Below are 15,469 nucleotides of genomic sequence, written 5' to 3' on the forward strand. Positions count from 1 at the left end.
TTTCAAAAACTATTAAAATTGATTTTTAACATCTAATTTAGGGTCTAGGTGTGAAAAAATATGTTGTTACTCAGAAAAAGGTGCTCCATCGAATGCATATAAAAAAGCAACATGATTTTCAAAATTTAAAAACCCAATAAAATCAGGCTTAGGCTTTGGTCCGATTCGTGAATCAAAATCGAATTAAACTTAAAACTGACAGTTCAAAAATTTTCAAATACTCCTGCCCGCAGAGCAAGATTACTTTTGACAGATATTGAATCATTTTTGATAGATGTTTTGTTGGTCTTGCTGGGTAGCACCAGCCATTCTTATGAGCGGGGGATTTCATAACTTCCGAATTGTCACTTTTAAGTTTAATTCGATTTTAATTCACCAATCGGACCAAAGCCGGGAAATTCGGAAATTTTATTTCCGTGTATGGTATATAAAAAGGCCTTTAAACAGTGTAACCGCGGGTGAATACATGCGCAGTCTCTGGATTTGAGAGCTGTCAGTCACATGTCGCTTTCATCGGTTCTCTCTCGTTCATTCGTGTTCGCAGCTTCAGCAAAGTAAAAACCGCGTTGCAATTTTTCAGTTCTGACAAGGTAGGTTTTTATAAAAATTTGTTAACAAATTTGTTATAATTCTATAGTTTTACAAAATTTTAATTCGTTACACTTCAAATAGTATTGTTTGAAGTGTGCAATAATCATTGTTGATAAGTAAAAATGGATTTCAAATTTTGGCCCCAAGCCGCATTTTTCAAAATGGCCGACATTACTGAACACGGCTGCTTTCCACCGACAAAATTGGTGTTACGCCACCGCTACTAGGAGAAGTTGATACAAGATTATTTTTATTTTTTTTTAGTTCCCGGAAATTTATTCCTACCATGGCTGACAATGATGATCTTTTGGATTACGAGGATGAGGATCAGACTGAGCAGGTCACCACCGAGCCCGCGGAGCAGCCAAAGAAGGACGTAAAGGGAACGTACGTTTCCATCCACAGCTCCGGATTCCGAGATTTTCTTTTGAAACCGGAAATTTTGCGAGCCATTGTCGATTGCGGTTTTGAGCATCCGTCTGAAGGTTGGTATTGGAAAATGTATACAGTATTTAAGGCATATTTTATAATGTGGGAAACATTCAACGTCTGACGAACATGACTGCGTGCAATGATGCCAGGTTTTTAATATCTACAATCGGTAATGTTAAAGAGATAATATTCCAATCGTCTTTCGGTTTTTATTGTTTAATTTTAAATAATTGAGTGTAACAATATATCCTTGGCGAAAAAAAAAACTTCTGCACAATTAGCACATATTAACCAAGTTCAGTTCGGCGGCCTGATTACGTTACGTAGCAGTGCTCTTGTTCTTGGTTTGTTGAATGTTTTTACAATGATGAATAATCACACTATTTTGTAGATAGGGACATCTGATCAAAACAGATGATTGATTTGTGAATTTGGCTGAATTGTTGCAATCGAAGACACGCTCTCCAGCGCAGATATGTATGCATTTTAATGAGGTATTGTCGGTATTTCTTTTCAGTACAACACGAATGTATTCCACAAGCGGTGCTCGGAATGGATATTCTGTGCCAGGCCAAATCTGGTATGGGAAAGACGGCGGTATTCGTATTGGCCACGCTCCAACAGTTGGAACCGACGGAAAACGTTCCATATGTGCTGGTTATGTGCCATACCCGCGAGTTGGCATTCCAGATCAGCAAGGAGTATGAACGGTTTTCGAAGTATATGCCCAGCATTAAAGTGGCCGTCTTCTTTGGCGGTTTGCCCATTCAAAAGGACGAGGAGGTGCTGAAGTCGACTAATCCGCACATTATCGTTGGAACACCTGGACGCGTTTTGGCTCTTATCCGGAACAAAAAGTTGAACCTGAAACACCTTAAGCATTTTATTCTCGACGAGTGTGATAAAATGCTTGAACAACTAGGTAAGTCTTATTTTGATATCTACCAGCAAACAAAAGATAATGTATGATGAAAACATGAACTATTTAGTAGATAGGGACATCTGATTTTTGGTGATTGATCTCTATATTTATATCTGACCAATCTAATCATCATTGCATCACAAATTAAATCTTTTTTTGGATTTTTACAATTTTTTTCCCTTTTTTCAGATATGCGGCGCGATGTGCAGGAAATATTTAGAAACACACCGCACGGCAAGCAAGTTATGATGTTCTCCGCTACTCTCAGCAAGGAAATCCGCCCAGTTTGCAAGAAGTTCATGCAAGATGTAAATAGAACCAATTCTTCTATTATTACTACTACTGTCTCCTGTACCGCTGGGATTAGCACTTCAGCTATTGCCTCTAATGTCCGCCTTCTCGATAGTGATTGTGTTGGTGGGAATAGTTTACCGTACCACTGGGATCCTGGGTTCAAAATGCTTCAAAATTTAATACACAAACAACCTGTTAAATTGGAGTCATGGCAGCAGGTGATCAGAACGATCTCCTGAGCATAAAACAATACCAAACTAATAATTGTTGTTAAAACAATGCTGAAAAAAGTGAACGTGATTCAAAACGATCCACGGTAAGGTTTGTATGTCCGTCGTGATTACCGTGTGCAGAACGTCATCGAAATGGCCAGTAGATATTTTTAAATACAAAACCGACTAATACACCAACAACCCGTTAATAGATGGCTTTTCAGGAATTTTCAATAGTTCTCAAACGTCTAATATGATCAAATAAATAATAACAATGCTAACAAATCTACTGGCCAATATGGCAACCGGGAGAAGGCGTTGATTCCAGATCGTGCTCCAGCAGAACGGAATCATCTGGATGTTGTAGAACGGAGCCGCTTATCAGCGTATGCTATTTTGAGGAAGAACGAAATGAAACGGAAGAAGATCGGACATACTAGCAACCACGACCAGTTGGGGTTGGATAGAGCAGTCCACTGAACGTGCAGAATCCGTATGTAGCCAGTCTGTTGTTTCCTAATAGCTATAGATCTTGTCTCGTTTCAGATCTACGTACACAGACCTTATAGCTTCAATCATAAAATCGTTTGTTCGTATTCTCTCAACTATGGAGGGCGTAAAACATTCCCACAAAACCAACGACGATACTGGAGAGAGCGAGTACATTGCAGGGTGGTCACATTCGAAAACAATGCAAATTCGAAGTTTTGTATTTCCTTGTAGGGTGTGAACAACCAATACGAAGGGCTTTGCATTCCATTTACACCAAAGAATGACGGAAAAAGAATTCTGAATATCATAGATCCATTAAATTAAAATACGATGTTTTGCCAATTTACTCACAAAAAATTACATTCGAATGGGAATTCGGTCACATTTTTTGCTTTTGATACGATCGATCATTGCCTTCTGAAGATTTTTTTTACCGCTTAGTCACTAAACCAGAGTGAAGGGCATTAATAAACAAAGCTTAGGAGCAAAGTAAGGATAAAAATATTCTTAAGAACTAGGATTCATTCATGTAGGTATATATAATGTATTTGATAGAGGTTCCAACCCTTTTTAGACTTCTTCAGACCACAATATGGACAAAATGTTCATTGTTCATACAAATTTCCATTTGGACGGTAGACATCCGTCAATTCTTGTTCAAGGAGTAGATACCTGATTTCATTCAACTAAAGCTGATGTGGACTTTGCACTGCCATTCTACGCATAATAGTCCTATTTTATCTTTGATTTTTCGATTTGATTTGACATTTCGTCCCATTGAAAAAAGGAAGTTCTCGTTTAATTATAATGGAGATTGAAACACGTGTACATAAGTTAGCATCCATAAATTACGTAATGCTCAGAGGGGGGAGGGGGTTGGCCGAAGTGTGAGAATCCATACAAAAATTCAACTAAAAAGTTTGACAGGGAGAGGTGGGGGTTGAAGATTTCAAATTTTTGCGTTACGTAATTAATGGATCTTCCCTAAGTAGTGATCCATATCATGTTCTAGAAAAGTGTCGCCTACGCTCATTACATTTCAAAAATAATGGTAAAATTGATAAAAGATTGATTTTTTTCTGGGACGGTTATGCCTAAAGCGGTAGCGCAGCACATAAAACTTTCTTTATTCTATCCGGTCTATAGTTGCATAATTAAACTGCACTTGAATTTGCGTTTTGGTGCACATTTCATATGAAAATATTGCGGATGTTACAGAAAATAAAAACACATTCCAGGAAATATTGCAGTTGATGTGGCCACCCTGACATTGTATGTTTTGTAAGCAAGACCCCTGCGCGGTGCCGGCAGCCCGTTGTAGATCCCTTTAGATATGTCGTACCCGAAGTACTCTGTGAATGAAAGTGATCGCGATTGTAATCGAACAATTTTGTTTCCCTTCCTCAAATCCTCCATTTCATGTGATTTTAACAACGGTAGCCGATGGAAGTTTATGTCGACGATGAAACCAAACTGACACTCCATGGTCTGCAGCAGCACTACGTAAAGCTGAAGGAAAATGAGAAAAACAAAAAGCTTTTCGAACTTCTTGACGTTCTTGAGTTCAACCAGGTACACAATAATAGAGTTTATCCCAAGTATCAAACTTACGACTGTACTTGTACTTGTAGGTTGTTATCTTTGTCAAATCCGTACAGCGTTGTATGGCCCTGGCACAGCTTTTGACAGAGCAGAATTTCCCCGCCATTGGTATCCATCGTGGTATGGTACAGGAGGAGCGGTTATCTCGCTATCAACAGTTCAAGGATTTCCAGAAACGTATCCTGGTGGCTACCAATCTGTTCGGACGAGGCATGGACATCGAACGCGTCAACATCGTGTTCAACTACGACATGCCAGAAGACTCCGATACCTACCTGCATCGTGTAGCGCGTGCCGGTCGTTTCGGAACCAAAGGGTTGGCGATCACATTCGTTTCTGATGAAACCGACGCCAAGATTCTGAACGAAGTCCAGGATCGGTTCGATGTCAACATCACCGAACTACCGGACGAAATTGATCTCTCTTCCTACAGTACGTATATCGGCATTTATACACAGACATCTGATCATTAATCGTTCACATTTTTTTCTAGTTGAAGGACGATAAAGCTACTATATGGAAACGTGTGCCCCGACCGGCAAATTTTAGTTTGTATTTTTCTAGGGTTAAAAAAAGTCGTATATTCCTTTGAGACGAGTTTTTAACACAATTAATTATGTGACTCCACCCAGAATAAAAATGAAAAGAAATGCCGCTATATTATAATCGTTTAGTAGTTTAGCAAGAACCGATACTCAAAAAGCTTCACTAACATTCTATTAGTTAAGGAACTACAAAAACAAACCATTACGGCAGATTATTGAACAATCTACTACTGCCTTTTCAGTAGAGGTGTAGCATTGAGCAAATCTTTTCGTTTTTAACTTGAAATCACTAAAATGCAAACAAGATCCCTCTAGGTTTAGTTCAGATTAAACGGATAAGTAATAAAAAATGATTTGGTGAAATTGTACGAAGCATCGATATATTTTCGAAAGAATGCCTTTTCCAGAGAAGTTATTTAAAGCCTTGCGCAATTCTAAACATACGTAATCCAGAACATGGCGTATGAACGCATTCATAATAAATGGCTTTTGATTAATGAGGGCAATCTGGAAAATTTTCATTCGGGTCGATTTCTTCACCTCCGCTTACACTGAAAACCAAAACTATCCCAAAGTGGCCAATAGCCCAATTTTGTGTAAAATGGTTTTTCTAGCACTAGGTTGAATTATTGGGCTGAGCAACCCCGGTGAGGTCAGGTGCTTGCATCTTGCTTTAGTTTTGACAACAATCATGGGAAAGAAAGGAAGAAGCGGGCATGATAGTCATATGGCTACTCCTTCTGCCTCATACGTAGGAGGTCGTGGGTTCAATCTCAGGTCCGTTCGGTTGTATCAGGCCTGGTAGCGGGTCACTTTTTTCGGGCTAGTCACTAAAAAGTCTCTTTTTTCGACCTCAAGTCACTAAAGTCACTTTTTCTCGCAAAAAGTCACTATTTTCAACTATTTTGAAACTATTGACTAAGATTTTTTTATAAAGCTTTATGTATCCATCGGAAGATGCTTTGTTCATGGCGGTAATGAAATTACGGATCTTTTAAAAAAATGATCACTTTGAAACATCGCCAACCATTTAACTCGCTGCTCTTATTGGCATTTCACCAGTAGCTAATTGAAGGTGTTTTACGTCACAATTTATAAATTGGTATACAGTCATGCAAGCAAGAGACCTGTCGATTTCGAGTTTTCATTTAAACTTAAGCTTTATGCAGTAGGGGAAGGTGAGGAAACTTTTTATAATAGCCCTAATAACATTTTGGTTTTATAATGCTCTTGTATCGTAAATTGTGATCTTCAAGAGCGTTATAAAACCTAAAATATTATTTGGGAGATCATCTAGATAAATTATCGTTATGTGGCGAGTTATTTTTTTAATTGACAATCTTATTTACTCTATTATTTACTGTGTTTTGTTCCTCCTGAAAATGTTTTTTAGTGGCCACGCAAAATTAGAACAACTTGTCCCAATAATGACCATATGCTATCATTTTTTCACAGCACAAATCCATATATATGCTAAATGATCTTCACTGATACAAATGCCATCATTCCACCACAATTTCAGGATATTTGGATTTTGAGTTGTTGCCTCAATTTGAGGAGACTTTATCCCCCATTAGGCATCCATATAAAAATTTGTCTAAAAAATTCAAGAAAATATAATTTGTTCTCAAGCGGCTATTTTTTTTGTAGATTTTGACAGATATGTAACGAAGGGTTGCTCTTAACAAATATTTATTGAGTAGATATCATAGAAAGGTGATCAAGTCTCCCCAATTTTGAAGATTGCATGTGCTGTCGAATTCCATGGCAAAAATCGTTCATGAATACATACAACAAGTCGGAAAATCTGCATATTTTGGAGTAAAAATATTTAAAAATTCCTAGAGCATGGTACTCATTACAAGCAGGAGGTCGAGCGTTCAATCCCAGGCTCGATGTACATGAATCTTCATCTTGCTTGTATCATTTTCTACCAAAACGATCCTACTGTTGTTCCTGTCTCACTAAAAATTCCAAAAACATCCGTGGAACCTATGACAAATCGTAGAGTACTCTGCATCTTTCTTAAGTAGGTGTTCAGCTAATCCAATGATCGTAATTTACACACGCTTAAAATCAATAACACAGAGATGTGTTTGCATCACACAAAACGGACCTAATGCGGAACATCTAGATGAGCGATAGTTACACAGCCACAAAAATAGCTCGTGTGGTTTTATTGAAGCTTGGATTTCAATATTTTCAACAGTATTTGGTTCCTCACGAAACAAGGAATCTGTACAAACGTTTACATGTTGAAAAGGACCGTTATCACGACCGTACGAGGCATTTTTGTGCCTGTGTAACTGTCGCTCATCTAGGGGATGTTCCACATTAGGTCCGTTTTGTGTGATGCAAACACATCTCTGTGTTATTGATTTTGCTGATTGCTCATTCACGCAAATTTTCGCCGAGAAATAATTTTCAGGAAAGAAAAATAGGTGTTAAGGACACTCATCACGGAATCCAAATTTCGAAGTACTGTCACTGTCATTCTTATGATTTTACGTATGCTGCCACGCAGCCAATCTGAAATTATAAAAATGGCAGTTGTGCGTTGCTTCCGTATCGAGTGGTGTGCCCTTGAAAACGCGAGTACTTTCAAATTTGGATTTCGTGAGGAGTGTCCTTAAGATTGATAACCATATTTCGCTCACTTCCAGTGGCGTAAATATTTGATTTGCTTACTGACTACTCATAGTTTTGAGTTGTCCTGCTTTTTACTGATATTAAGTAAAATTTCCGTTGGGTTAAAAGAGAGGGCAATAATTTTACTTAGTCACTGAGTAGATAAAAGTTAGCGAGTACGATTTTCGTTTCGCTTCTGATTTCGTTCTAAGAGAAAAGAGTGGTGAGTGAAACATGTTTTCCGCCACAAATTACGAAAAAAAAATTCTCCTTCGACCCAAAAACGCTAGATTTCGTCTCATACAACTTGCAATTGAAATTGGAAGTCACTATTTGGTTACTTTTTCTGCAACTGAAAGTCACTATTTGGTCCTTTTTTTCGTCAGCTTTGGTCACTAAAGTCACTATTTTGAGTGGCTTCGGTCGCTACCAGCGCTGTTGTATGTCAATGCCCAGAATACCAATCCCCAGAATGGTATTTCCCAGAACGATCAATTCTCCAGAATGATATTCCCCAGAATGCACCATTTCCCCGAAAAGAAATCCCCATGAAATGATCCATTCCCCAGAAGAAAAACCCGAATGACCCATTCCCCAGAAACCAAAAACCCAGAATGACCCGTTCCCCAGAAAAAGGTATCAGTCTAAGAAACTATGTTTTTCGCTGTCATTTCTATAAATTAAAAATACTATAGATACTATATTTCTATGCAAAAATACTTATATTGAAGTACGCATTTGCCCGGAATAAGGCAAAACGACATATGCTGCCTTATTTTAAAGCACGCATTTTCCCGGAATGAAGCCCATTTGATATGTTTGTTAGGGCTCACACGAAGGAGCATATAATCCATTATACTCGTTGTTCATATTGGGGGAAGCCCATATTTGGCATAATCATTGAAAAGAGTACACTCAGGCAAATTGGCTATCGAATATCATTATTCTGCCTTTTGAAAATTTGCAATAAGTTTTGGATTTAAAATTCAAAAGGACGCATTATGAAATAAATTTTCATGGTCAATAAAAAAACATAACATTTTCTTAAGGCACATTTATGAAATTACAATGAAGCATTATAAACGCTGTACGCTAGACATAAATTAATCCATAGCCCTCCCTTATGAATTGCAGAAGTAGTATTTGGAGGTCATAACCACGCCTTATGAATTTCGTATTTTTCAAGAAGCATCTTAATTAATTCATAATGCAGATTTATGAATTCTCGCTTAACTTTTCAAAAGGACCTAAGTAACATTTTTTTCATGAATTAATTTGAATACAGCAATCAATAGTTTTTATGTTGTTCTATTGATTGCGCTATCCAAATTAATTCATGAAAAAATGTTACTTAGGTCCTTTTGAAAAGTTGAGCGAGAATTCATTATTGCATTTTGCGATATATTAATCGATTCATAATGCTGCATTATGAATTCCTAATTCCTGTATATTGAAAATTTTCTTGAGTTATAAACATGCGTGATTAATGTCAGATGGTAATCAAAATGTTTGGTTCATTTATATATAGTTATGCATACATGACATGTGATTTCATATTCGCGTTTCGGTTGTATTGAGAACATCGAGGGGGTATGAAAAAATGAGCGATGTAGAACGCGTTTCAAAATATCTTTGAATCAAGAAAAAGTTACTTGATTTATTCGAATCCGTCCTTTTTCACATATTGGGTCAATTATTATGGGACACTATATTATTCACCGTCGACACTTGAAAATACTTCAACTTAATCTTTTTTTCACACCCCCTCGATATTCAATTCAACCGCACGACTTGAAAACTTTGTAATAAATGAGGGCATGATTCTCTTGACAGAAGCGCCTTCCTTCCGATTAAGGTAACCAAAATGAGTATGATGTTTTTCATAAAATGCCTTATGATTTCCTTCAAATCAGCTTTGAACAAATTTCAAAAGGTGTCTAATGAAATTCAATCCATGCAATGAACAAGCAACATACGTCCGCTAATGAAATCTAAAAAGCTGAAGATGGAAAGCATGAGAGACTTATGTTTCAACCATTTTCCACAATCTTGTAGATCCATAATTTTTGCCTTATGTATTTCGTATGTTCATTTGCCTGAGTGTATGGAATGCAATGGGTCGTAAGAATATATGATTTCCATTTTTAGAAGTATGTATTTACCTGGAATAAGACAAAAGAGTAGATGACTCCTTCTTTAAAAGTATGCGTTTGACCGGAAAAAGGCAAACGAGTAGATAACTACATCTTCAAAAGTATGCATTTGCCAGGAAAAAAGGCAGGAGAGTAAATGACTCCTTTAAAAGTACGCATTTGCCCGGGATGAAGCAAAAGAGTACACTATAAAAAACATACACGTGAGGACCGTTTGTTCTACACATGAATTGGCGCATGTTGTCAAAGCAAATCAATATCACGTGTAAAACATACGACATCGCTCATTCGAAACTCTGCATTTGTTTATAAACAAACCATACGGTATTAACGTGTAAAACAAATAGAATTCTGTTGCTTGATTTGTTAGAGTTACTCGTTTGATATGTGATATCGAAATGTATTCGTGTTGAATTTCGTTTGTTATAACAAGTTTTTTTTTTTTTTTTTTTTTTTAATTCTTTATTAAAGTGTTTTTTTAATTTTAAAATTAAGTTCAACACTACGTTATAACAAGTGAATTTCGTGTGTTCTTTCATATTTAAATGATAATGATGATTGCATATCCATCCGGAATCCGATTTCCATCCGAAATCCATTTCGAAAAACAGTTTTCATAACTTCAACTATTACTTGATTAGAAAAAACCGTCTCTCGTTGGTTTTGATAGGTGATTAGGTGATTGTATTTATTATGTTAAAAAAGGCTGAACCACACCAACCAGCATTAACGAACTGAGGCCAAAGAGTTTGTTCTCGGATAGGTAAGTGCTTTCATCTTCCGAAATCTGCAACCAATGAATAAGATTCTCATCATCTACACAGATCACCAAGAAATTCAAAGGATTGCTGCCGGAAAACGTGATCGGTTCGGTGCTGATGTCTACCAATAACAATAATAACAACAATAACAGGAAGCCGCCATGAAGTACGTAGGTCGCAAAAGATATTCCGAGAGGACCGATACTGAGGATTCGTCGTTGTTTTTATGAAAAACAAATGCCGCAGCAGCGGGAGAACATGCAATAAATAAGAAAATGCACCAAGTTAGTATGCTCCGATTCGATTCAACACCAACGAGGAGCCACAGCAGGTCAGCCAGTTTTCCCAGAGCAAGAAAATCAGTTTTGAAATATTTATATAAGTATATAAAAAAAATATAAAATATTCAACTTACTTCTGTATTGTTATTGGTTTTCAACCGTATAATAGAAATCGCATTCCGAATGGATCAAATGAAATAAAAACAAATTATTTAAAACAAACATTTTTTTACAGTTTTAAACTATATAGAATAAAAAGATTTCGAGAACTTCTTTGTACATAGATTTGTAGGCGTATACTCATGTTTACCTAAGACAGCAGTTTAGTTTAAATTTGGTAAACTTCACTTTTTTCGTCTATTTATGTGCGAAGTTGCTTGTTCCACACATGCCGCAATGTCTTCTGCCCTTTGGGCCACTGAACAGTGAAATGCCTCTTCCTTCCACCACCGCTTTATAACCATTATAGAAACACGAATATATTTCTTCATAAATAATATTCAAACATTTTTCTTCTTTATTAAAGTGGAATTTAATATAAAATTATATTTAGTTCACTATCGCTGATAGCTGAAAATGGTTACAACCTTTTCGAAATATGCATGAACATGTGCGATTTTATTGGAATGATGACAATTGGAGACTCATGAGAATCCATACCTAAATTCGTTTCAATTGCTTCATAACATATTTAAGAATGGCATCGTGGTGTATCAAGTATGAAATTTTCTATAAACATTGTCATTTGAACTGAGTTTGTAAAGAACATCGCAGTGATGTGAAATACATTAGACTTGATGGTGTAACTTGGAATGAAATATCAACATTTTGAAACATACGAGACGAACGTGTATCATATCGTGGTGTATCAATAATGAATTCGGATACTAACTTTGTCATTTGAAATAAGAATGTCAAGAACATCATAGTGATGTGGATTACACTAGACTTCATGGTGTTAGCTGATTGAAAATATCCATATTCCGAAAGACATGAATCGAACGCATTTTTTTATAAGTGTAGTAGTGTAGTGTAGTTTCTTTAAAAATATGCATTTGCCCTAAAAAAGGCAAAAGAGTAGATGACTTCTTTAAAAGTATGCATTTGCCCGGAAAAGGGCAAAAGAGTAAATAACCCTTTCAAAAGTACGCCTTTTTTCGAAAGAAGGCAGAAGACTAGATGATCCATTTTTTTAAAGATCGCAAAAGTCGAAACGTATATGATTTCTTTTCTACGCATACGAACGGAATAAGATAAATGACCTGATGATTCCATCTTTTATGGCTCACGATTTCTCCTTATAACGAGAAAGCATGCACGCATTTGGTTGGAAGAAATCTAATGAGTAGATTATTCCTCCATTCAAAATACGCATTTGAAAAAAAAAACTGTAAACAATCACAATTTTTCAGGAATAAGGCAAGTTAGCACATCATTTCTTCATTTAAAAAAGTTAAATTTAAATTTACCCGGTATTAGCTTCTGCCTAGTTTTTATGATTCTTTTAATTTGTATGCCAAATGGTCGTTATGCCAAATGCCCTAAAATCATTATGATCGTTTTTCTTGCCAAACGGTCGTTATGTCAAATGGTCTTTACGCCAAAAGGCCCCATGGCCATTACACCCAATATTTTTTTTACACGGTTGGTATTCCTTAATTTCTCGGTGAAACTAAACTTTTACAGCTTTTGAAATACCACCAAAATTTTCTTTGATTTTTTGTAAATTTTTTCGTGGGGTGAACTCATTGTTTCATTGACGCTAAAGGTCATAATCGACTAAAACCCAACCGTGTAAAAAAAGAATCGGGTGTATCCTACTATGTATCTTTCTCTACATTTCTCATGTTCTAGCAATCGCTAGAACTGGAAATGGACTTCCATACCGTTTCCATTACTATTCCTATACCTTCAACTTGAGTGTTCTAACAGTAATCTGCTAGAATTGGAAATGAACTATACTGCTGCTAACCGCAAGTCAGACTTATCTGTATATGGACGTCATACTCAGATAAGTCTGACTTACGGTTAGCGGCAGTATAGAGCTCGTTTCCTACATCCAATTAGAAATTCCATCAGTTCTATCACTATCTATCACATTGGCAGCTCGTTAACCAAGACGGACCTCTGCTTCTCGAACCTAACCCAAAAATTCCAACAAAATCTGCATGAACTCGTGGCAAGTGCAGAGCAGGGATTGAACTGATCATTTCATTATCATTTAGTATTCAGCCAATAACTCATTCCAAAGGTGGAATTCCGAAAGGTGTCGTATGGCGGACTTCTAGCGCTATTTCCCCTCCACAATTTTGCCTAAGGGTACATTGCTCTATGTCTAATATTTACAGCGTGAGACGCTAGTATCATATAACATACTAAATGATAATAACACTTATTATCATTTAGTATATTAAGTGATACTAGCGTTTAACGATGTAAATATGAGACATAGATATATGTATACCCTAATACTAATGACACACTGGTGGTATAAGTACCATGGTACAAGATTCTTGAAATGAGCCGTAATCTGGAAAAGTGACGTAACAGCCATTTTACAACATGCATGTTTTCCATTTTTCTGTTAAAGAGCTCGATGAGTAGTACTCGTTAACACCATTTTTGGAAAATGGCGTATACGTCACTTTTTCAGATTACGGCAGCACAGGTGTGTCCTTAGTATAAGACAAAGTTTTAGAGGGGAAATAGCGCTAGAAGTCCGCCATACAACACTTTTCAGAATTCCGCCTCTGGAATGAGTTATTGGCTGAATACTAAATGATAATGAAATGATAAGTTCAATCCCTGGTGCAGAGGTATATTCGGCTTGCAGTGAGCGAGTGATTGCATAATCATTTCCTCCACCTTCCCTACATTGACTTGCATTCTGACGTGGCAGGCGCCAGTATGACCTAACAAATGAGATCACCAGTACTTGTACATTGAAGATGTGTGCTAGTCCCAAGCAAACATCTGTTGGTTCCCTGTGCAAGAACAACTGATCTGGTCATAATGGAGTAGCAACTACGACTACCCGCATAATTACAAACTGTACATGGATATTTTCCCGTGCGGTCGACAACAGTATCCTTTACTGTTGACAACTGTAAATGAACAATCTCATATAAAGTTTTAACAGTTTGTGGTACGGTTATTTGACAAATAACAATATGTTGAATGGGTTGTTAAGTTATCGTCTGTTTTCGCGTGCAAAATTTTCGCTCAACAGTATGATAAAATGTTGACATATAATGCAGGAAGTAAAGAACATTTTGGAGACAGCATGTTATATGTTGACATTTAGTGATGATGTCGAGCAGTTATGGTTGAATCGATCGAAAAGTATTCGATAACCGCAACGTAAACTGTGAAGCTATATCTTACATCGTAATAACGATTCTGACCATATAACATGTTGTTTTTTATTATGCGGGTAGTCAATCAAGCTCAAGCTCAATCATGGGAAAGAAAGGAAGAACTACCAAATTTCGGGAAAAAAATGTCTGTGGCTTTCTCATTAGGGCGTATATTGAACTCAAATTTTGGGTTGATTTATCTGTCCGTGTAGGTCACCCTTTATAAGGCGAATCTAAATTTACAAAAACAACAATAAGAAACAATGTTTACATGGTATCAAAATCGAAGGTATGTTTGTTATACATTAAACAGTACAGAAACATTGAAAAATTGGTGGCAATCTGGTGGCAATATAGTTGCCACTGCCTTATGCAACGTACACACCAGTCAAGCAGTTTGACGAACATTGACTCCGCCCCCAAGAAAACTCTTCGGTTGCTGCTTTGTATGAACGTGTGTGAAGTTGTTCGAACAACCATTTGACAGTTGGCGGCTCCGTTGGAAAAAATTAAAACGGTTTGATTTTGGTTTGAGTTGTCGGGGGTGGAGTCAAGGTTCACCGAACATGTTTGAGCATTTGTAGGGAAGTTGCACAAACCCCCATATATTTGTTGACGGTTGGTGCTCAAGTTTGCGCTTCGGTCGTTCGTGTGTGATATTGTTGATTGTTCCTGCCGCTGTTGGTAAAACTTGATGGATGTTTAACGAGAGGTGGAGCCGGCGTGGCCCCGCCCAAAAATCTTATGTACTAAAACCAACCTTTTTTGTACATTTTGGGCCCCCACAAGTTGTCGGCCCCGGGGCCCCCTTCCGGCTAAATCCGGCCCTGGGTGGAGTCAATGTTGGTCAAACTGCTTGACCGTGTTCCATTATAAAGGGTTAAACCATGTTGAGGCGTATGCGTAAGCACCGTTTAAGAGTAAAGCGAAGGTGAAGGCATTTTATGAGACAAATCGAAAAGGCTGTTTTTCTCGTGTTTATCTACTTTGCCAATTAGTGCCACAGCTGTTTAGGACGTCCCACTCTACTAACTATTATTCACATTCCAATCCTTGCTTACGTTCTCTAATGTTTCAAAATCAAGGGAGAACCACATTCCACGGTAAAGATGCCTATCTGTTCTGTGCGTATTGATACGCACCTCGTAACAAAGGATGTTTCGGAAACCCAATACAAATAATAGCATTAGCACGTGAATG

At 37.2% G+C, this 15,469-nt stretch overlaps 1 protein-coding gene and 2 long non-coding RNA genes across 3 annotated transcripts; all 3 read left to right on the forward strand.

Moving 5' to 3' along the window:
* Nucleotides 1-438: 438 nt before the first annotated feature.
* LOC134213346 (ATP-dependent RNA helicase WM6) lies at nt 439-5,458 on the forward strand. The gene is made up of 7 exons (XM_062692333.1): nt 439-590; nt 856-1,076; nt 1,541-1,945; nt 2,135-2,253; nt 4,384-4,515; nt 4,575-4,977; nt 5,039-5,458. The coding sequence occupies exons 2-7, from the start codon at nt 878-880 to the stop codon at nt 5,050-5,052; spliced, it is 1,272 nt and encodes a 423-aa protein (XP_062548317.1). The 5' UTR covers nt 439-590; nt 856-877; the 3' UTR covers nt 5,053-5,458.
* On the forward strand, nt 2,260-3,392 carry LOC134213347 (uncharacterized). Its single transcript, XR_009979441.1, has 2 exons — nt 2,260-2,944; nt 2,998-3,392. It is a non-coding gene; the product is annotated as an uncharacterized LOC134213347 (long non-coding RNA).
* Nucleotides 5,459-10,406: 4,948 nt separating the features above from the next.
* Nucleotides 10,407-11,135, forward strand: LOC134213348 (uncharacterized). Its single transcript, XR_009979442.1, has 2 exons — nt 10,407-10,634; nt 10,696-11,135. It is a non-coding gene; the product is annotated as an uncharacterized LOC134213348 (long non-coding RNA).
* The last annotated feature ends 4,334 nt before the right edge of the window (nt 11,136-15,469 follow it).

The sequence above is a fragment of the Armigeres subalbatus genome, chromosome 2 (assembly GCF_024139115.2).
Source record: "Armigeres subalbatus isolate Guangzhou_Male chromosome 2, GZ_Asu_2, whole genome shotgun sequence".
Classification (NCBI taxonomy): Eukaryota; Metazoa; Arthropoda; class Insecta; order Diptera; family Culicidae; genus Armigeres; species Armigeres subalbatus.